Genomic DNA, 25,119 nt, shown 5'->3' on the forward strand with positions numbered 1-25,119 from the left:
CACGCACTTACTGCAAACGTGCCCAAAATTATGAACCATCGAATGGTTGGAATCGGTAACAAGAACTGACCTGCCGTATAGGTTAATTCTAGTTATCGATTCCAATATTTCCATGGTTCGTAATTTAGATCGTTTTTCCGGCAGGTGCGTACACTGAAATGTAATAGGATTTCTACGTTTGTAATTGCTCTCTAAACTACTGGGAAAACTGACAAATACTGGAATCGGTGACTATAATTATACTATATAAGAGCTCAATTCTAGTTACTGATTCCAGCTATTGCACTGTTCATTATTTAGATCGTTTTTTCAGCAGGTGTGTGTACTGAAATGTAATACTATCTCTGTATTTGTAATTGCTCTCTGAACTCCTGCGAAAAAGTAACTAATATTGGAATTGGAAACTAGAATTAATGTATATGGGTCAGTTCTAGTTATCGATTCCAATACTTCTTACGTTTTGTGAATTTTGTTGTTTGTGTACTGTCTTTTGTTTTAGGATTGTTGTGTCAGTCTCCAAATTTCATGCTACTGTTTCACAGATGTTATTATTTACTTCATTTTCCCGTAGCCGTATTACATTTTACTTTCTCCCCGTCCAAAACCCCCACTTGCCAGTTGTAGTCCCCTTTGATTTAATAATTATTGTTATAAATTAACGCCATTTTATAATATTACGACTTCATCACGCGCTATGGTTAATGAATTTTATTTAAAGGTTCTCTGTGTTTTTCTTTCTCGCATAAATTACGACGGTAATTTATTTCAAGCATAAATATTTCTCTTTGGGTTTGCTCTTATTTACCTCTATTATCTCCAGTTCGTTTCGATGTAATTCGCGCGTAACTAAATAACAGCGTGAACTGTGACTGATTTTATCGTATGCTACATTTCTTTGTTTAGGAATATCATCCGCTGCTTTCAAACATTGCCTTTGTCTAGCATCCTTGCCTCTGGTATGACGTCATTGCTCAAAGCTGACGAGTGGAATCAGACACTAGAATTTTATGCCTGTTGTGTTCCATTTTAACGTTATTCCGTAACTGTTTACGAATGCAACTCTTACTTAGCGTAAACTTAGACGTGGATATACAACATATAAACCAGAAAATACGATACTGGAGACGTATTTCAACAGTATTTGGTAAATATGTAGTAGAGCAACGTATGATTTGCGTGGAACGTAAGTGAATGTATCATATCTCGAAATACTCGTCTAATCGCCTACTTTAATTTGCTTGCCTCTTAAAGTCAAATCTGAGCGAATACATTTACTACGCTGTAATATTATCTGCGCAAGGAATGTACATTTGATGAATTTAAAATTAGAGTTTTAAACGAGCACCTTCAACGTGGTATTCAAAATGGTGGATTGTCTAGTTTATACTATACAGTGCTTTAGTTAGTGCCTTAGCGGTAGACGCTACACATAGTGCCGGAGTCGTGGCGTGCGAAAACGGAAATTCCAGCACTTTGGTGAGATATGGTCAAGGCTTTCACCGTAAAGGCCGTGTGTTTTACAGTTTTTTCAACAGTACCAGCGAAGTATTATGAAAGGTGCAAGTTGCACAGTCCTGTGCCACATCGTCAAGGTAACAGCCAGCCGCGTCGCCACTGTTACGGAATCAACAAGCATGCCTTGATCCTGATTCGGTGATTATTCTGATTGAGGCGAACTTGTCATCTGTGTAACTGAATTTTACGAGTGGACACTTGCGTTCGCATATCGCATCGATAAATCAACAGCCAGCCACGCCGCGAAACGGTTGTGTGTGAACTCGTAAAAAACGTTAGTTGAACACTTTGGATGAATTAACATTAAAGGCGAGAAATGTGTCGACAGCGATTTTGCTTGTTTACAGAACCAGTAGTCGAATAGAGAGGCTGTGCAGTACAACTATAGGGTATACTGTACTGCAAGTACACCGTGTGGCAGAAATAGTAATTACGTAAACGCTCCTGTCGGAGCACAAGAAAAGACGAATACGATCCTCTTTAAAACACTCTGACAGAAAAGTGGGAAACCAATTACCTCAATCCTCATTCCGTTTTCCACGCCAAACATTTTGGCATGTGGACGTTTTCGCGCTCTTTTAACACAGAGCGTTCTAAATCGTCTTACACAGTCTCTCTTTAAAGTTAAGCCTTCATACTCAGCATCTCCCTCTCACTGCCACAGTCTACATACGTCTCTCACATTGTCTCCCTTTTCACCCATTGGTTTACAGTATACCCTGCTGCCACTGTCTCCTCACGCAGTTACACTGTCCGCAGCTCGTGGTCTAGTGGCTAGCGTTGCTCGATCACGGGGTCCCAGGTTAGATTCCCGGAAGAGTTGGGGATTTTCTCCGCCCGGGGACTGGCTGTTTGTGTTGTCCTCATCATTTCATCATCATTCATACAAGTGGCGAGACTGGACTGAGTAAAGATTGGGAATTTGTACAGGCGCTGATAACCACACAGTTGAGCGCCCCACAAACCAAAAATCATCATCATCATCATCAGTTACACTGTCTCCATTTTTCTTTCTTTCTCCCTGCAACTGTCCCCGCCATACTCCGACAGCTCAATAATTTCAGGGGTCTAACGAAACCCTATACTAACGTGTTTAAAATTTCGGTCCAAAATGCGCCGTCGCCCATAGATACGTGTTAAAAGTCCGCTGGTCTGAAAGTGTTCAGATCCCCAGGCCTATGTATGGTCTCCGCTCATCTGTATTTTTCATTTCCAGTGTCTTCTTTCTCTTCTTCTCCCACTGCTTCTATCGCTTTCTGTTTTTACTGACACTGCCTCTCTCCTCTCTCTTTTGACGCCACTGTTATTGTCTTCATCCACCTCTCTTTCTCTTACACTACCACTTTCTCTTTCCCACCGTTACTGGCTCCTCTCTCTTTCTCTCCCACCGACACTGTCTCGTCTCTCTTCCACCGTCACTGTTTGCCTGCTACTCTGTTTCAGCACAAAAAATCGCGAATATGTCAGCATGCCAAACTTTTTGATGAGGAGGGCGGAATGACGTTTGAGGTGACTGGTACCGCACATCTTCTGTCAAAGTCTTTTAAAGAGGAACATAGCCGCCTCGTTTGTGCTCCGACAGGAGTATTTCCCCGATAGCACTCTTCTATTCCTTGTTAGAGCAAGGTATGCTGGTTATATAAAACCAGTTCCAGAGGTCAGTGAACCTTTGACAGTTCACTGATAGACACACAACAAAAAGCTTTGCATCACCCTGGTTCCCAGAACTCCTGAAAATAGACGTTGACTGTGGATATTGTATCACAGACACAGTCCCTTTGACTGTTCAAAGATGCCACTAAACCCGTCCAAAGATGTAAACAAGCACGCATGAGCAGCGCCTACTAGGCGCAGGGGGTCCGACAGCCGATCAGTTCCAGTCATTCCACCAGGAAGGAGGTACCCGGCTCGTGTTGCCTATAGTTCAACCACGCCTAGACGGCCAATACCGCGGTTCGATCGCGTCCGCATTGTTACTTTCTGCCAGGAAGGGCTGTCAACAATGGAAGTGTCCAGACATCTCGGAGTGAACCAAAGCGATGTTGTTCGAACATGGAGGACATACACAGAAACAGGAACTGTCGATGACATGCCTCGCTCAGGCTGCCCGAGGGCTACTACTGCAGTCGATGACCACTACCTACGAATTATGGCTCGGAGGAACCCTGAGAGCAATGCCGCCGTGTTAAATAATGCTTTTCGTGCAGCCACAGAACGTCGTGCGGAAATTCACTCCCGACGTCCATGGCGAGGTCCACCCTTGCAATCACGGCACCACGCAGCGCGGTACAGGTGGGCCCAACAACATGGACCGTTCAGGATTGGCAGCACGGTCTCTTCACCGATAAGTGTCGCATATCCTTCAACCAGACAATCGTCGGAGACGTGTTTGGAGGCAACCTGTTGAGGCTGGACGTCTTAGACACACTGTCCAGCGAGTGCAGCAAGGTGGAGGTTTCCTGCTGTCTTGGGGTGGCATTATGTGTGGCCGACGTACGCCGCTGGTGGTCATGGAAGGCACTATAACGGCTCTACGATACGTGTATACCACCCTCCGACGGATAGTGCAGCCTTATCAGCAGCATACTGGCGAGGCATTCGTCTTCATGGACGACAATTCGAGCCCCCGTCATGCACGTCATGTGAATGACTTCCTTCTGGATAACTACATCGCCGAACTAGAGTGACCAGCAAGTTCTCCAGACATGAACCCTATCGAACATGCCTGGGATAGATAGATGTAAAAGGGCTGTTTATGGACGACGTGACTCATCAACCACTCTGAGGGATCTACACCGAATCGCCGTTGAGGATTGGGACAATTTTGACCAACAGAGCCTTGATGAACTTTTGGATAGTATGCCACAACGAATACAGACTTGCATCAATGATAGAGGACGTGCTACTGGGTATTAGAGGTATCTGTGTGTACAGCAATCTGAACCACCACCTCTGAAGCTCTCGCTGTATGGTAGTACAACATGCAATGTGTGGTTTTAATGAGCAATAAAAAGGGCGGACATGATGTTTATGTTGACCTCTATTCCAATTTTCTGTACAGGTTGTGGAACTCTGGGAACCGAGGTGATGAAAACTTTTTTTGATGTGTGTAATTCGACAAATTTAGATACTTTGACACATATAGACAATGAGAAAGCATGATATAAGTTTAACACAAAATAGTTTGACATTTTTCTTGGATTCTTTGCGCATTTATAGCAGATCACCGAAATGTCTGGCTCATGGTATCTTAAAATAGAAAAAATGTTATTAGAAATATTTTACTTGCAATGTTTCGGGGTTTTCTTTTCAGCCAATTTTTGTCATTGCAGTAACACTTTGGGCGTATTTGTACAGGCGTGAAGTGTTGTTTTTCCTGAGACGAGGCGTCACAAAGTTTTGTTGGCGGAAAAATGCTGGCTAAAAACATTGTTTTGTGACCTCAGAACCCTTGTGGTGATCCTAGAGTTTTTTTCCATGTGTTAACTACGTGAGTTAAAGCTACATTTATGCCTCACAAAAGATATTACCTCCATATTTTACAAGCGCAAGTACGGTAACTTTGAATCTCTGAATCTTGCTAATGGTTAGTGATACTGAAGAAAACTGCAAGGTTCTGAATAACATCATCTTAAAAACATATGATAAAAATTTCGACTATTTGCCATTAATAGAAATTATGGAAGTCGATATCGCCACAATTGGTGCTTTTGACACTCAAAAATCTTTTTTTTTTTTTCTTTTAGGTTTTCTCAGGAACTGCCCATGAACAAATAGTGCTTTCTAAGCCTCTTAAGGTCCACCCTAGACCACACCTAATGTATAAGAACCACCCGATATGTTCAGTTTTCCAGGGCTGGAGGAAATGTGTATTGTTTAAATTTTGACTCTGTACTGTAGAATAGTCTTACATGAAGCAGAAATTCTTATCCTAGTAAGAACAGGAGTACGTAAGAGACTAGAACGCGTGGAACGAAACATTCTCAGGAGAACAGTGCGACCTCGAAGAACACAAGGTAGTCAATTTAGAAGACGAGAGAACCATGAACTATACACCAAGGTAGAGAGAATCTCGGACATCAGCAGCGAAAGGAGGATTCTGATCTTTGGACACATCCTCAGAATGGACCATGGGAGGTTAACACAGCAAATAATTTTCTGGTGGACAAGAGAACCAAAGTACACTGGGTCCAAGAGGTGCAAAGGCGTCTAGAAGAAATGGGAATACAGGAAACAGATAATACAAAAGAGTAATTTTTAAATAAAAAATCTAGGCTTTCACAGGTTTCGAAGACGAAACTAGACCCACAGCAAAGTCAGAAGAGCGAAGAAGGTTGCAAAGCACGAGAATGAAAGAATATTGGACAATGAGATAGCCCAGAAGAAAAGATACTTGACGCGAATTAACGTTGTCCTCAAATGGCCAAACCGGAAAGAGAAACAAGAAGGGACAGCATGTCCGTTATTCCCAAAGTATACAAATGGTCTCTAGGCTTAAGGCTATCCAGAACACTTGACCCCTTGTCTCTGTGACCAACAGAAGCCGAGAAATTACTCTCCGAAAAGTGCGAGTTGTCATGCACGCACATATTTGCACCTTTTGTGTGATCAGTGCAGCCCACATTGCACTGGTGGAACAAATGTGAGCGTTTACCAGATGTTTGTGGTTCAAGCTATGTGTATTGTATGCTCCCTCAACCCGCAGCTAATTAGTAAAGAAACATATCAGATCCATCTTTAGTTGGTGGTTGGAACAAAAAGGGAACAAGTGCAGACAGGAGATAGGTACGTGAGGTCTACTCGCTCGGTCATAGAATATTGTGGCGATGTGCATGTCCTACGTAACGTGGTGTATAGTCGTATGAGGGATTGTCTGTGTTTAGCTCCACCACCCCTCCCACGCAACCCAGCCCCTCCCCCATCACAGGCCGCTTACAAAATGCTTCAAGATAAAAGCCAACTATACCTCTACATCCTATTTACTAAGTTTCAAGAACTATTATTTACCGACAAACCAAGGAATGTACCATACCTCCTACATATTTTGTACTTCGAAGACTAATTACAGCGAGCATAGAGACAACTCAGCAATCACTTTCCCGTGAATGGAAAAGATAAACATCTTAACATGTTGTACAACCGTGCGTTTCACGGTGGTTTGCAGAGTGTGTATGGAGATATAGATTCTGTGCACCTGTTTTGTTACTGAGAGAGTCTTGGTACAGATAAGCAATAAAAAGGATCACTTTCCACAGTATATTCGGTGTAAAAGCTAATAGCAATTTGTGATTAACAATAACAACAGTCACCATTCAAAAACCATTCGAATTATCATAAAAATTATAACAACTAAAAAGTCAAGAACGGTAAGGTGTTTCCAGAAGCCGCATAGCAGTATGGAAAGTGCTTTATACGAAGCTACCGGTTTCATGTCAGACGCATTTCTAGTTCATCTGCCAAGAATACAAATCACTGAGTGAAATTTTGAAAGGGTAGGAATAAATCACCTTGATACAGATCAGTGGTTTTTGGAAATACCCCACTATTCTTGACTTTTTAATTGTTATAATTTTTGTGATAATTTGAATGGTTATTGAGTGTTGAGTATTGTTATTATTATTCACAATGACTCTGAGCTATAGTTACCCTCCGCATAAAGTTGTTTGTAATAGAAATTTTTCTGGAGCAGTCTTCGCAATGGATGGTGTAAACTGCTTTTCAGTACTGGTAGTGCTTATTTTTGTGCGTACGATGGTCAGACAGCGTTACATTAGAAGTGTCCTTACGGGTGAACTCATTTTTAAATTTGGAGATTAATGTTCCCACTTTCTGTCTGCTGTTTTCATTTTTGACACTAGATTCTTGTGTGAAGAACTGGGCAGAAGCTCTGTATCCAAACGTTGCCTTTACTGTGTGTCATAGAACCATAACTTCTCTGGATTTTCTGATAGATTTTTCTCCGAGATCTTATTCTGAAAGTAGTTGCACCCTTTGCACATGTCCCGTGTTTCAGTAAGCAAGCTGCGCCAACCTTATATTACTTTTTAATATTGAAAGTGCAACGTTTTCTGTTTACGCTACATATTCCGAATGATAACGTTAAACCAGGATTGGTCTGTGCCATCTTTTATCATTTTATGCGGTACACACACCTATAATAAGCTGTACTTACTGTGTTTCACCTACCATGGAATGAACAGGCAACTGTAGTAGATGAAAGCCAAAATTTGAATGACAATATACACAACGTTGGTGTAATATCCTACAACATACATTATTTATTTCTCAAACCGGTTTTCAGCTTTTACGTGATCATCAGGTACAAAGTTAAAGTATGTGACACAGTGAAATTTTGTTGGATCAAATACTTTAAACTAGTGCATCTACAGATCATCTCCATTTCCGAAGTTAGGTTTAGGAATAAAACATCAGGGATTATTTCAGTGTAAATGCGATGTACGACCATTTAACCAAGGTAAAACATGTTACACATTAGCTATATACAAATTACAACAGTTGTTCATAGAAGAAAATAAATTAAACAGTAAAATTTGTTTACATATTCCAAAGATGTGGCTGAAAAAAATAATTTTGTCTTTAATAGCTCCTACATTACAAACAGATAAGTTGTATTAGAGAAATTAAGCAGGTGAGCCAGTCATATGTGATTACACAATGTATTTTTTCACACAACATAGGAAATTATAGTAACTGAAATAGAGGAAAATGGGGTGCGTGAGTAAGGGGTGGAATTTACCACGTGGCCTGGATGGGGTTATGAGGAACATCTGCAGTTAGTAGTGGCGAGCAAGGGAGCTGCGCCTGGTCATTCAGTACTAAGCTTGGTGTGATGGACACATGTTCATTAATTTAATTTACTTGAAAGATGTTCGTCTTCCTTCCTTTATTTTATCTCAGTTAAATAATCTTATAGCGCACTTACACTGAAACAGTCCCTCTTCTTTTACTCTTAAACTTAACGTTAACATTTTTCACCTCTGGAAATTGAGATACTCTGCAGATATTCTAGTTTAAAATGTCCAATAAAACTTCACTGCACCACATACCTGTGTACCTGATGATTGCATAAAAGGCAAAAAACGATTTGTGAAATAAATAATAAATACTATACAATATTACACAAGTATTGTGTGTGTTTTCATCCATAAAGTATTAAAGATTCTAACAAGAACCGATGGAACATTCGATCGATGAAAGCTAAAATATTTACCACTACAAACCTTGGTATGGTGAGGTTCTTCCACTCCGCAACTGAAAGGTTGGAAAGTTCCCTGCCAGGGACGTAGCACCAGTGATCAGGAGTCTGCATAGCCAGGTAGAACATGTTGACGCTCATCAGGTCGAAGCATGAGGCAAAGCAAACGAAAACAATGTTCAGCCTCGTCTGGAACTTCCCCCTGGACCCAATGGCGTCCAGGACCTCCTCGAATGCTGGAGAAGCCTTTGTTTTTGTATTGCATTCTGGGATTCCAGCCTTCTCCTGAAAGTAAATAACGAAACAGCGGTGTTACTACCGCCATCACTGACAGGGAACGGTAATGAGTCCCCAGCAAGACAGGCAGACATTTGTTTTTTGTTTGTGCCTACAAAAGTTATTTACCTGCAGCATCAGGCAGCGAGTGCCATAGTCTGCTGGTAGAGCATGTGGGCAATAGTTTTTTGTGTCTGTAGAGTTATCTGGTCCTGTTTCCAATTACCACAGCAGCAAAAGTTACCAGTCTCATTGACCCTAATTTATTTCGAAATATTTCAATAAGTTTTATTTATTTAAGTTTTTTATTTTTGTGTATAATCGCTCAGTCCATTTTATTGCTGTTTTCTCTTACAATTCGTGCTTTCTTTGTTTGTTGAATTCAATTCCTATGTGCATGTGGTTAACTTGTGTCAGTATTGGGTGTTTGAGATATTACTAGTACATCCAGTAGCGTATATGCTCTGTGAGTTCAGTGTCATGTCGTTACTATTTCGAGATTAACAACGACTGTGCAGCAATACACTCTAGGACCAAAAAAAGAAAAGAAAATGAAGAAATGACGCACCGCGGAGAAATTATCCAAATGGGATGGAAATTAGTAGGTATGGTGTACATGTGCAGTCTGCAAGCAAACAGGTCATGAGAAACTGGATGCTTCAATATCACGTTGGTCCACCTCTGGCCCTCATGCAAGCAGCTATTAGGTTGATGCATAAGTTCATAGCATTTTTCTGTAACTTTAATGAACACAACAGATACATATAACAGAGACTTCAGTCATCAATAACAAATTCTCCTTCACCATTTACAATAGTCTCCTAATGCTGTAGTAACTTATAGCATGTTGAAGTGAAACCTCATTAGTGAACAGTACATTTGAGTAGTAGAGCAAAGCAGCCATCAGCGCATTTTGTTAGTGCAGGTTGCCTACCTGAGAGGCAGTTATGCACTCAGGGGCAAACCTATCGTTCTCCTTTGAGTGACAGGTACTTAACCTATTGTTCTACTAAAAGGATCTTTCATTTTGATTGACAGGAACTTAACCTATTGCTTCCCTGCCCCCTCTAACTCCCGTCCCTCCTCAGGAAACCTCACCCTCGCTGCAACAGGTACACTTTCAGGTCTGAGTTATTGGATAGCCCCTCTCACTCTTATCAATTTGATTGACTACTTAATTAAACTAATCAATTAATTAACTTCTCCCCCTCTGGTAAGCCCCCTCCCCTCCCAACATCTCTCCCAGAAATCGGCAGGAAAAGAGACTCAATTGATCGGTGATTTGGAGGGAATGCGGTTGCAGTGTGTGGAATATTGTTTAAACACTTTAGAAAATGTATAGAATATTATTTAATTATTTATGGCAGTGTATGGAATGTAGTTAATTTATTTAGTTAAAGAATTTGTCCAGAAATCGATTACAGTGTATGGAATATATGGAAATTGGTGGAGAGGAAGGATCTCATAACAGGAAATTAAAGGATATATTATTTATTTACAAAGCATTCAGTTTGTGGGGGGATGGATTTCTCTTGCTCATCATTCTCTGGTGTTTGGTAACAAGGAGGTCTTGTAAGAAGCAATTAGATGGGGCAAACATATTGCATAACCTAATGTTCAGCACTGTACTCTCGGTGCCTTAACCTAATGTTTGTCCCTTTGTCAGCACTTAACCTATTGTTATGTTTAGTGGTTTTCCATGTCACCTTCATTTCCTTAAACTATTGTACCGCCCTTGATACCAAATTAAGTAATTATTCATGTCCTCCCACCATTTTCTGATACACTTTTCGAATTTCAGATGGTTTTGAACGTCATTTATGGCGCATTCTTCTTTGTCACCAACCCCCTTAAACTATTGTACTGCATTTTATATAAAACTTATTCAAATTAACGTAGTGTTCTGCACTTAACATGCTGTTCTGCTCCATGTCGCCCACTCACACACATCCTCCCCTTCACTATTGTACTGCTAATACTATGTTGATATAAAAAATTTATGCAAATTAATTAAATCGATATTCTTCACATGTATGGGGTAGTTTTTTTTAATTCGTGGCATCCTATTAGTCCATGAAATCAGTGGAATATAGTTTAAAGAAAAGATCGCTAATAAAAAACACATCCCACTGCCCGACGGTGACGCCAAGGTCAGGGTGCACCGGCAGCCCCCGCAAAGTGATGACACGGCCATCAACTGCCGAGCCACGCACAGGTGTCCATTCGGGTCCGCAAGCATGAGAAGGCGGCATCTCTTTCATGCATGACACCCAAGAAATACCTGTCAAAACACATGTTCACCTAGGCACCATTGCTGCCGCGATGACACATAGCTGCGGTGCGGGTCCAGTGTCGAGAGAGATGTTGCAGTGCTTCTCAGAATAGCACAGGGTGTATTTTTCCTTGCAATCCTTATGGGACAGCCCATCTCTCACTGAATTTACCCATCAAACCGCTGCTGCTGCCAGTGTGGGAGCACTGCCCCCCATTGTTTCCTGCAGACAAGACTTTCAGTGTCAAAAACCTATTTTGTACACATCGCCATATTGCATTGACAGTTAAACCCCACAAAAGTTGTCTACATATCATCAAATACATACAAGACCCACAAGAATATTGGGAACCAGGAACATATTTACCAGTGTAACTACAATTAAATATTACGATTGCTTCTGCAGTCTGACACCGATAGATGTACCAGTAATGTCTCCTCTTGATGGCTGTGGTACTGGAACGAATCTGAGTATCTATAGGGCACATAATTTTCCACATAAAAATCTCTCATAACCTTGCGGCTATGGATGTGCTGAATCTATACATCCCTCATGATAGGACACACACTTATTTTCTCCGGTCATGCCCAACATAAGCCACAGAACATTACACTCCAGTATGTACACATTTTACACAAACAGTGCAGTTACCTTCACTTAAAACTTCCGGTCTGATAGGCCGTGGTCGAAGTATAAAACTCTCTCCTGACGTTTCGTCTCCGACTGCAGGAGACATCCTCGGAGGTAAAGCGGCGAATTGCGAAGAGAACTCGAGGAAGCGCTGAATATATAGGCAGTACAGAGGGAGCCACAGTCGATCACGTGGCGTCGGCTATGAGATTGTCTCTGGTGATGCCAACATTCTCGATTGAAAGTAATCGATCGTCACGCTTGCGGTGCAACGCTGATATCCAAATTTTATCCAGTTTAACACCTTCGTCTTTCCTGTTAAAATTATTACGATGTTTATCAATCTCGATAGCCTCTCTACACAAGCGTGCATAATAATGCGAGGTTTTTGATATGACGCTTGTCTCGCTGAATTTTATTTCATGATCACCTTCCTGGTAAACATGTTCCGCTACGGCCGATTTATCCGTGTGACCCAGGCGGCAATTCCTCTTATGTTCAACAAGACGGGTGTTCACACTTCTCTTTGTGGTACCGATGTAAACCTGTCCACAACTACAAGGAATTTTATATACCCCCGGTGTAGCCAAAGGGTGTCGTGCATCTTTTGCCGAGCTTAAAAATTCTTTTATTCTCCGTGTGCCCATACTACGTACGTGTCATCGACATAGCGATACCATCTGGCTGGTCTCTTACTGGCAGTCTGCAACGCCCGTTGTTCAAAAGTCTCCATAAATAAGTTAGCCACAGCAGGACTAGGAGGACTGCCCATAGACACCCCGTCAATCTGTTCATAAAAGTCATTATTGTATTGAAAGTGGGTTGTGGTGAGGCAGTGTCGGAATAATGCCACAATATCGGTAGCAAAAATATCCGCTATGCATAAGATAGCTTCGTTTACCGGAATCATGGTAAATAACGACACAACGTCGTTAGGGTGTAATGAAAACTTTGATAGACAGGGCGTACAAACTTTGTGAACCGGTTTATTTAAAAGGTGAGACTGAACATCTACGGTCAACTTTCGTGAAGAATGGCTATTCCAGCAAGGATATAGATTGAACACTTCGCTCTAGGCAGAGAATCAGGAGCAACGACGAACAACAGTCGCCCAAGGGCAAAGTTTTTCTTCCGTTCATTAGTAAAGTCACAGATCGCATTGGAAAAGTTTTAGGCAAGTATGGGGTGGAAACTACTTTCAGACCCACTAGGAAAATAAAAGAATTTTTAAGCTCGGCAAAAGATGCACGACACCCTTTGGCTACACCGGGGGTATATAAAATTCCTTGTAGTTGTGGACAGGTTTACATCGGTACCACAAAGAGAAGTGTGAACACCCGTCTTGTTGAACATAAGAGGAATTGCCGCTTGGGTCACACGGATAAATCGGCCGTAGCGGAACATGTTTACCAGGAAGGTGATCATGAAATAAAAACCTCGCATTATTATGCACGCTTGTATAGAGAGGCTATCGAGATTGATAAACATTGTAATAATTTTAACAGGAAAGACGAAGGTGTTAAACTGGATAAAATTTGGATATCAGCGTTGCACCGCAAGCGTGACGATCGATTACTTTCAATCGAGAATGTTGGCATCACCAGAGACAATCTCATAGCCGACGCCACGTGATCGACTGTGGCGCCCTCTGTACTGCCTATATATTCAGCGCTTCCTCGAGTTCTCTTCGCAGTTCGCCGCTATACCTCCGAGGATGTCTCCCGCAGTCGGAGACGAAACGTCAGGAGAGAGTTTTATACTTCGACCACGGCCAATCAGCCCGGAAGTTTTAAGTGAAGACAATATCGGCCGTGAAAGCTTACATTGTATGAGTGCAGTTACCATTTATATCTCTATAGCACCCGAAAAAGTTATGGTATGCCTACACTCACACCGGCTATATGTCTCTATTCTCCTCAGTCCTAGGAAAGTATCTGACAAAGTCTTTGAATCAGTGCTTCTGGAAGGTGCTGCATGCTGCCAAGATTCTCTCAAACAACTGTTATGAAGGACAGGCATCAGACACTATGCGGTAATGAATATCGCACCTGCGGACGTAATGCTTGGAAAGACACCACCGTTGCGGGTTGGTGTGCTGAATTCAACATCACTATCGATAGAACAACGATGAAAATGCGAGGGTATGCTTAAGGGTGCAGATGAGGGGATGTATTGTCACAGCCGTATTACCTGTCTTGTTTGTACACTATAGCAGATCCAGTTTGTAAGTAGGCTGTTTAGGTTTTTTTATTGGTAACGCCACCTCTGTATGAAAATCACTGGCTGTGCTGTGTGCAGTCTGTGGCTGCTTTGCATTGTTGTAATACTCGCCATTGTAGTGTCAGGCAGCTGACTGTGAACAGCGCGTAGCGTTGCGCAGTTGGAGGTGAGCCGCCAGCAGTGGTGGATGTGGGGAGAGAGATGGCGGAGTTTTGAAATTTGTCATGAACTGCTATATTTATATATGATGATATCAAGGTAAATATATTGTTTGTTCTCTATTAATATCTTTCATTTGCTAACTATCCCTATCAGTAGTTAGTGCCTTCCATAGTTTGAATCTTTTCTTTAGCTGGCAGTAGTGGCGCTCGCTGTATTGCAGTAGCTTGAGCAGCGAAGATTTTTCTGAGGTAAGTGATTTGTGAAAGGTATAGCTTAATGTTAGTCAGGGCCATTCTTTTGTAGGGAATTTTGAAAGTCAGATTGCGTTGCGCTAACAAAATATTTTATGTCAGTTTAAGCACAGTCATGTATAAATTGTTCTAAGGGGACATTTCATATGTCGACCCTTAGCCTAGGATACCTCAATGGAATCTTCAGATTTTTTTTTCTTGTAGTTTGTGTAATTAGTGTAGATTTTGTTTATTGCTAGCGCGTAACTGTAGAGAAAATCTCCTTTGTAGTTGCAGTCTTTCATTGTTGTACAGTAAAACAGTTGTGGCATGCATGTAGATTTGCACCAAGTATTTCGCAGCTGCAATTAACTAGATATTATTTTCAGTGCTATTTTAATGTGTTCTCTTATTTTTGATCTTCAAATTGTGTTTTTCTGTGTTGTCGTGTGAAATACTGTGACAATAATGGCGTGTGAAAAACGTTATACTAGGCTCCAAAGTAAACTGAGAAATGACAGTGAAAATGAAAGCAGTATGTTAGCGCCACCGAGTAATGAATTAACTGATGTTCAAAGTAGTAATTTGATAATTGTGCATAGGGAAATGGAGCGGGCGGCAAACAATGGCGTGGACAGTGAAACCATTAGTGAAGAGGGAAGCATTATCGATCGATCGGTCGGCAATTGCTCGCCTCAGGAAGCCGAAATGACACGACACGATTTCGCAAATACTGTAGATTCAGGTTTTGGGTCATCACCGTTTTCTCAAATAAGTCAAGACACATTTTCTGCTTGTCAAAATGTGAATGTTGCCGGTGCAAATGCACTGTTGAAAAGCGTAGAGAAACAGATTCCAGACACTAATACATTATTATTGCAATTAATGCAACAAATGGAACAAAATCAGAGACAAATGGGACAAAATCTTAAAAAGTTAGACACAGTAGAACAAAATCTTAAAAAGTTAGACACAATGGAACAAAATCAGAGACAAACACAGCAACAGTTAGATACACTGGAACAAAATCAGAGACAAACACAGCAACAGCTTCAAAAGTTAGACTCATTGGAACAAACTCTTGAACAAACGCGTGAAGATTTAACTACTGAGTTACATAACATTGAATCGAAATGTCAAAAAGTCTGTAATGACGTAAAAACTCAAATTTGTGAGCATTTTCGACCTATTTTTTCGCGGCATGAAAATGCATTACAGAATCACGAAGCAGCCATAAAAGAACTGCAAGTTATTGTTCATGAAAATCATGAGACCTCGCAAGCTAAATTTGACTCTGTTGCATCTACCGATTCGGTTACGCAACTTGCAAAAACTCAGGAAAACTTTAAGGACACAGTAGATACTCTGAAACTTGGTTCAGAAAAACACACTGAAGAAATAAGTACACTATCGGAGAAAGTAGCCGAACTTTTGGATGAGTTCACTAATTTATCTACGAAGGTAGATGACAATCTGATTGATGCAAGACCGGTAGTCTTTAATGACACAGAAGAGTACGAACAAATTAGGAAATTCAAACAAAATCAGAATCAAATTAATACACAACACCAAAGAGAAATCCGGGAAGTACAAGATCAGCTGACACAGGTAATACAAGAATTACGTATTTCAGAGGCCACTCGCGCTCCAATACGGGAAGAGGGACTTAGAAATACGGAACAACCACAAAATAATAACACAGGACACTTCGGAAATTATGAAAGAAATTGGCAATGTGCACCGAATTTTGAGATGGAACGACCGACACGACCTAACAATGACCGATATGCGACTCGCCGACATGATGATTTTGACTATAAGCTGTTCATTACTACACGTAAATTCAAAACATTTAAGAATTCCGGCAACGACATTCATCCACAAGCATGGCTCCATCAATTCTCGCATTGTTTTCCTCCCAACTGGTCGTTAGAACACAGATTAGAATTTATGTGTGGCTACTTGGAGAATGAACCAGCTGTAAGAATGCGATCGGTAATTCACGATTGCCACAGTGAAGGAGAGTTTTACCATGCCTTCCTCTCAGCATATTGGTCTCAAGCCACACAAGACCGAGTAAAACATAGCATCATAATGATGAAACGTTTCGAACAATCTGAATTTTCCAGTCTTATGAAATATTTTGAAGACATGTTGCATAAGAATCAGTATCTTTCAAACCCATACAGCCCCTCAGAACTCATCCGCATTTGCTTAATCAAACTGCCTGAACATTTACGACATATTATTTTGGCAGGACGTTGCAAAGACGACATTGAAGCATTTCAGGGACTCTTACAAGAATTAGAAATTGACACTGACAATCGCAGAACGCGAAACCAGGAACACAACAATTACAGGTCACATCCGTCGCAATTCCGCGATGAAAGAAGTAATAACTTGACACGACAAGGCTATTCTCACAACACAAATCGTGACCAAAACAGACACCACCCGTATGACAACCGTTGGCAGAGTAGTAATAACTACAGGGAAAGATCACCTCTCCGTGGTAATGACTATCACAGAGACAATAAGAGAAACAGACAATATGGGAACCAAAATAAATACTATCAAGGGAGACAGAATAACTTTAGACGCAACAGTTCAGCGCGCAGTTACGATTCAGGGAGAAATTCTCCATCATGTGACCGACAAGAAAGAAACTATGGAATCTACCGACATGACGACAGACGATACGATCGTAACGACAGACCTGAATTGCATCAGAACTGGCGGGATTCAAACAGAGCAGGGCCCTCTCGTCACGGTGAATTTGTAGAAGTTAGGTCTCCAAATCCCAATAACGGCGCGCGCCAACAAAGAGACAGACAATGACTCGCACAGCAGGCAGCCGCGTGCGCCCGCTGGCTCCGAGAAAAATAACATAAGACGCTAGCCTTGAGAAAAATTTTAGCATTCTTTACCGATGTATACAACATGATAATTGCTTTGAAGTTGAAACTCTGTGCACTAGGAAGAGTAAAGGTTTACACCACATTTCACATGTAAAACCGTTTATTGAAAGATAATCTGCTTTTTAACTTAGTCTTTGTCATAAAATTTTTCGCTTCACGTTACTAATATGCTTTGTCAGACTTAGAATCTGTTAACATACAACAATGTTTGAAGTTAAATATCCCATCAAGAATCAAGAGAACTTATTTAAACAGAAATGACGAATGCATTGTTATAGTGAACAGACGTCACAGTGTTATTGTGTGTGTACATTCTTGCTTGTTAGTTGCACGATTATGGAACGACTATAAGGCTTACATATTTCGAACATTTACCAGTACTACTAATGAGATTTAATGCAACATTTTGGTTGACTTGAAAATATATTCTGGATTTAAAGTACTTTCTGTGAGATACCAGATGACACAGTGTTAGTTTATGTGACAGTTACACGATTTTATCACGACGCTACTAATGAGTGACAATTTACAATGTTGCTTTTGTAGTGTTTCTGTTTTATATCTGCACAGTTTTCTGTTTTATTCTGGAAAGTAAAACAGGTTTTAGTAGTAACTTTTGTGGTATAGCTACAATGAGACTGCCTTTTCCGTAGCACAACAATACGTTACAGCACAGTACTTTCCTCATCACGGCAATAAGCGTAATAACTAAGACATTTATACGCAAAGCATTGCACTTTTGTGTATTATGAGGTAAGTACATTGACTTATGCAGAACTTAGCTTTCGGAGGACGATAACTACGACACTTCCACACAGATTATGTTGCAACAAGACGCACATTTAGCGCTACAGGACACGTATTTGAGTGATTAATTTTGTACTTAAAACATTTATTTTTAAAGATTTTTGAATTACAAAGAAAGTTTTCCGTGATACATTTCATTCCATTGCTGTAATTTGTAACACCTGGGAGTATAATTACATTTATCCTCAGGGGGGTACACACTCACTTTGTGTATCATGTGTTTGGCAAGCACAAGGAGCCCTAGCTAATATGGTATATGCTTACACAACTTTACACATCGGTACCATATTTCTCTAACACATAATTACACAGCTATCTGATCATTTAACTGAGAGAGACAAACTTCTTTACTACGGCAGTGACAGATGTTTACGTAATTAGACCGTTGGATAACTTCACACTTACGAAATTGTATTTTGTCTGTACTTTGTAAACTGTTCATATTTTTTCGGAACCATTGTGATACTATGAGAGCTTTGAATGATGTATTTGGTATGGGATCATGATTTTTAAAGTACGTTTGAGGCAGCTGACACTTTTGACATGAGCAGAGAATTTTTTTAGGCTTAGAAATTATTGGAGGAAGTTACGACGATTTTGAGATTTGACTGAAGTGTTATGATGTTATTATTACGACGACGATGTGTATTATGTTGTTGAGGAATGTTTATTATGCTACGTATTTCTCATGATGAAATATTGAAGAAGTGTCGACGAATATGTATATGTTTAATGAGGTAAGGAATAATGAGTAGTGTTTAGGGACTCTGATTTATGAAAAGGATGTTGGAAACCAAGAAACGTACTTTAAGAGTTATGAAATGTGTGTGTATATGTGTGACTGTATCACAATACTGACGAATATTTTATTTGGACACTTATATTTTTAGGATTTTCTTTCTACAGATTTGCAACGCTAATTCTTGACCTGTGAAATATTTTTATGTGAGACTGTCACTGTAGCGGAAACTGGTGTCGTAAATATTTCCGTAAGAAAGTTAAGTGACCACCTGCACGTAATGCGTTGTGGGCACGCAGCTGTGTCAAACACCTGGAGAACAAGCCATTAGGGTGTGCCTTTCCGGAAGCACAGGTAAAAAAAAAAAAAAAAAAAAATGAAAAAAGGCAGGCCTTTATCCTCGCCATTGACATTCCCTTTAGAGAAAATATTGCAAATGCGACACCCTCATTACTTCCATTAACCTTGCTATTGACATTCCTTTGTAGAAAGCATCGCAAATATTACACGCTCATTACCTGAAAACATATAATTACTTGTACTTTGTGCTAATTACTGCAATGCTTATGAATTGATGGGAAATATTCGTACATCTGCACACCTGATTATGACAAGTGTCTTTCTATGAGAGTTGAGAGCTACTGACTTACGAAATGCCACATGACTATTGAATGATGTTTTTATGCTTTGGTTTGCATAATTGCTTATTTCATTTGACATCTGTTTTCCAGCTGTGTTGCAGCATTGGTTTCACAAAATAAAATTAAATGCATTTGCTAATGTGAACACTTTCTGTCAACAGATCTATTAAATAATGATTTTGTGATCCACATTCTTCAAAAAAAGGAGCACTTGGAAAGGAAAGAACAATAAGAAGGGACTAGTAACAGTAACACGTAATTTTCTTTTCAAGTACATGGTAATATTTCTTTTACAATAAGTTGTTGTGGTGCACCACTATAATTACATAGACATTAAGATATGATTATACATTTCCCTTATCTGCATTGTTGTTTTTACTGTAATATTTTTTCTGCTTGAGCTATGTCATGTTTAGATATAAGCTGCTGTTTGCCAGGCATAGTGCTACTGAACTTTAATTTGTGTTACTCTGCTAAGCCAGATTTATTTTTTTGTTGCTTGCACATTGGCTCATATTGGTAATTTAGATTTACTGTAGCTTGCTTTGCAATTTTCCAATTTTTTGGTCATTGCTGTTTGTGTTAATTTGTTATGTGCTGCTGCATTGCCTCGTCCCTTAGTTTAGTATCTGAGCTCAGTAGATTTAAGTTAGCTTAAGAGGAGACTATATAAGAAACTAACTATTATAAATTTATAAGAAATGCATTGAGAAGCTATCAGAAAATGGTCTGGCAAAATAAAAAGGATACTGTACAGTGGAGAAAAACTATTATTGACAGAGGATGTGAACAGAATACAGAAAGCAGAGAGAAAAACTATTTTTGACAGAGGATGTGAACAAAATACAGAAGGCAGGCTTAGATAGGACTTTTGGGAATAATGATGAATGAAGGGAGATCTCCAAGAAGCAAAGAAAGTTTTGTTTGCAAAATACTGCAATGAAACAAACCCTGTCCTTTCCTTTTGTGTTATCCCACTATGTGTTTGGGTACCCTTGTGTATATATGTTCTTCCTGTCTTTATATGTTTACCTCATCAGACTTTTGTTGTAGAATTTTTCTCATACTCAGCTACATGAACTATGATGAGGAATACTGTTATCCTCAAATATAATTTGCATTAATAATATGTTATTTACTTTGTAAAGATGTTAGACATTATTTATTCTGTTTTGTTTTAATGCTCATGTGTGAAGTCGATGTTTCAATAATTATTCTGATCTTTTATATATTTACTTATGTCATAATTCCTGTAACACTGACGTATATGTCTATTACTATTCTTTTGTAACGCCAGTTTTACTACAAATGTTATCTGTATTGTTATGTTCTTTAATGATGTATTTTGTACCTTTGTAATTGTATTCTCATGTTATAAAATTGTAATTGACACCAGTTCATCTTATTATTAACTTGTAAGTTACATTTCACTGCACACATTTCAGTTGGTCATAGTATATGGACAATATGTGAGAAGTAGGGACTGTTAGTGTTTGCACGTGTGTTAATAATTCAGCAAGGGACTGGATAACAGCATTGCTGGTTCTAAGGACAATTTCAAAAACTTTGTGAGTGCACAAGTGGTGGTTTATGGACTTGCTATATTATCCGCAAGACTCTTCAATGGTGGTTGTGCACCTGCACAGTCACAACAGATGGCTGCTGGCTATCTCTACAAGGACTACAGTGGGTCTACATCTTTGATGATCCATCAATATCATTATTTTCACAAGGACTGCAGTGGGTCTGCACCTCTGGTGGCCCACCAATACCGTAATCTCTACCAGGACTACAGTGCGTCTGCTCTGTGATGACCTACCTACCAATACTCTTCAAAATTTCGACTGACTCTGCCGTGGGTTTGCTCTGTTGTGGACCAATACCTGCCTGCATGTCAAGAGTCAGCACTGTCTTTCCGTTGGAAGGACAACACTACTTCTTCAAGACTGCATGGAAATCCACTACTTCCGTGTGCATTTTCTTTTACTGCTCAGACTTTGAGAAAAACACTGCAATTTTACTGTGACGAATGATGAGGACTGTTTTTATGGACTGTGAGAAATTTTTAGCTTTTGACCAACATTGTATCAATAAGTGTGTGCATTTGATTTCTTTGTTATTGTAATTATGAAAAATTTTTTTCAAATCTGTATTGGCCACTGCCCAATCCAATTTGTAAAATTTTTTGTGGGGAGCATGGGGGCTATGTAAGTAGGCTGTTTAGGTTTTTTTATTGGTAACGCCACCTCTGTATGAAAATCACTGGCTGTGCTGTGTGCAGTCTGTGGCTGCTTTGCATTGTTGTAATACTCGCCATTGTAGTGTTAGGCAGCTGACTGTGAACAGCGCGTAGCGTTGTGCAGTTGGAGGTGAGCCGCCAGCAGTGGTGGATGTGGGGAGAGAGATGGCGGAGTTTTGAAATTTGTCATGAACTGCTATATTTATATATGATGATATCAAGGTAAATATATTGTTTGTTCTCTATTAATATCTTTCATTTGCTAACTATCCCTCTCAGTAGTTAGTGCCTTCCATAGTTTGAATCTTTTCTTTAGCTGGCAGTAGTGGCGCTCGCTGTATTGCAGTAGCTTGAGCAGCGAAGATTTTTGTGAGGTAAGTGATTTGTGAAAGGTATAGTTTAATGTTAGTCAGGGCCATTCTTTTGTAGGGAATTTTGAAAGTCAGATTGCGTTGCGCTAACAAAATATTGTGTGTCAGTTTAAGCACAGTCATGTATAATTGTTCAAAGGGGACGTTTCAAGTTGAACACTTGCATTGCTATCTTGTGCAGCTGTTTACGAAATGAATCTACCACCACTTACGTTCGGATGTACTCCTCAGTGCATTGAAATCACAATTCACCATGTTGAATGTGTCCTTCCCTTACGACTAGACATACAAAATTTTCTTTTACATGAATAGTAGTTTGATTACGTCCCACAAACATGTGGTGATATGTTGGAACATAAGCCACACTCTCTTTATGTTCAAGCAGCAGCATAACATTTTTGATTATCAGTTATAGGTGTATAAAAAAATTATGATACGTCCACACTTGCACCAGCTGGGTGTCGTTTTCACACTGCAAAAAGCCTCCTGCCATCACATACTTGTCGATGAATAAAGGATGTAATTATAATTTTAAAAAGCCCTAGAGTCTTTTCAGTTTATCGATTTCACCACTTACACGAAAACTTTTTGTACTTTCGATACTTGTAAATCCAGCTAACACACAATGGCACCTTTTATATACTCAGACTGCCAAGTCGGGGTTTGCGTCGGTGCATTCCATGCACAGCTTCCACCACCCGGATCACACAATTTTCCCCTGAGTAAGAAATCATTGTGAGCCATTGAGTAACTAGAAACTTATCCCGCCTGTTAAGACCTTTACGTGAAAACTCGGAAACAAATGACGAAACTGATATTTTCACTCGTGAATACCGATGTCGGTGACTTAACATATTCCAAATCATCATTGTAATTTACAAAATCAACTAAGGTGTTTCTCATGTCTAGAGAACCAGCAAACGTGTCCTCCACCCATCTTTCTCCTGCTAGATGCACTCAACACACAACACAATCGATCTTCTCTCAACCAAATAAAGATGGGAAATGTGAAGAAGCAGTCACTCAGACAATTTACATGGGAGAGAATAATGGTCCATCGCAAACACATGTCCATATTGAATCTTCTAAAATTGCCATGCAATCACGAAAGTTGCCCAACACATAGTAAGTATTAGTTCGCTATTTGGTCGTCTAGAGGACGAATCGGTTCATTCAACTACGTTCCTGCATCCCAACATGCCTTTCTATTTCGGCAGCTCCTGCTGTTAATGGGAAACATTAATCATTACCACCACATGCCACCGGCGCTTCACGCCAAGCATGCATAGGCAGAATCATCATCCTAGGAAATTGGTCGCATGTATATTTGATCGCTGTGCTTACAATTGAATGTTGCTATTGTGGCCTCAGTTGTATGACATTCAACAATGAGTGAAGTATCGGAAATATTCCTTGCTGATGGCTGTGGCTCTGGAAATAGAAATATCTGTACAGTTCCTATGACTTGACATAGTCTCCCCTTTGCTATCACAGTATTCCATGTCAAATCCATACCTTCCTTGCGACTGGACATAGTCATTTCCTCTGCACATGTCGCAACACAAACATATACTGTATAGCGCTGTTAATATTCCAGTGTAAGAAATATATCTCAAGCGCATGACATACATCGTTCTTGCAGGTTTCTCTAAGATAAACTATGGTAACAAACTGTAAAACGAAAAAACTACTTCCTTAAAACAGTGGCTGGGTGTGATACATGCAAAATGTAGCTCTCCAGAGATGTATAGCGTCCACTGTTCATATCCGATCAAGGTTCAGAAATTATACTATGCTTGCATCAGTCCTATATAAAATGATGTTAGTAATGGAGAATACCTCTTACAAGGAAATAGATAAACGCATAGCAGCGGCGCCCGACATGTGAAATTACGCATCATGCCTCCACTAACTCTGTAAACAGGACATCTGTCAAGCAGATGTATACATGGAGATTGCAGTGTCTCACGAACACCTATCGCTAACTTAGAATCATGTTAGTTATCAAACTAAAGTCCCGATTTTATACCCAAGATGCGACAAGGGAATGGAGTACATCGCATAAATCTTCGTTCGTTTAGAGGAATGTGTCGAAACAGGATGGTCACGTTTCATCACACATGAGATGGTCGCCCACTGATGACGATCGCAAGTAGACAGTGCCCTAAGTCAAATACAGAACACGTGGTTGTATCCGATTCGAATGCAGGCTATGCCACGCGACTGATACATCCTGACAGAACTGGGGAATAAATGGCCAAATAGCCAGCGCCAACATACCCCTCTCCCTCTACAATGCACCATCAGTCTCCCATTAAATCGTACCTCGTTACAGCTCCATCTCAATCGATCACCCCGTCCACTCTCTGTTATCCTTTAACGAAGATGTATGTCAGTTTAGAGGCAAACGGTTTCTGTTTTCCTTAAAGCGTCAAATACAGAAGCAACTCGCGTGTATCACTGTTACCTCAATAGACATACAGTAGAATGCTGCCTCGATGGAAAAAAGTAACTGTTTCCCTGGTTCCTTTCGCTTCCATATCGACGTTTTCTCGGATTCCTATTGTTGTCGCATACTTGTCCCCTTTAACAAGAATTGTTCTGCGTCAACCAGCAGTCACGCAATTACTTTCTCAATTTCCCCGCATTTCAGCGTATTTTCCCTCAATTTATACGTATTTTCCATCATTTTTCGCAATTCTATCGATTTTTTTATGTCACTTCTACCCACGCTCTCATGACATAACTTCTCGTTCCGCGTTCTAAAGCTGCTTGTAAATGTACGAGGGTCACTCCAAAGGAAATGCACACTATTTTTGTAAAAATACAGTTTTCATTCTGCATGTGTGAAAGTTTTACAGTGTGTAGATACATCCTTCCCG

General features: G+C 40.2%; 1 protein-coding gene across 1 annotated transcript in view; it reads right to left on the minus strand.

Moving 5' to 3' along the window:
* LOC124606608 (solute carrier family 22 member 1-like) overlaps window positions 1-25,119 on the minus strand; it is a 122,416-nt gene that overhangs the window by 86,371 nt on the left and 10,926 nt on the right. The window contains exon 2 of the mRNA XM_047138593.1: window positions 8,757-9,016. Within this exon, the coding sequence (XP_046994549.1) occupies window positions 8,757-9,016 (260 nt within the window). The remainder of the gene's footprint in view (window positions 1-8,756; window positions 9,017-25,119) is intronic.

The sequence above is a fragment of the Schistocerca americana genome, chromosome 3 (assembly GCF_021461395.2).
Source record: "Schistocerca americana isolate TAMUIC-IGC-003095 chromosome 3, iqSchAmer2.1, whole genome shotgun sequence".
Classification (NCBI taxonomy): domain Eukaryota; kingdom Metazoa; phylum Arthropoda; class Insecta; order Orthoptera; family Acrididae; genus Schistocerca; species Schistocerca americana.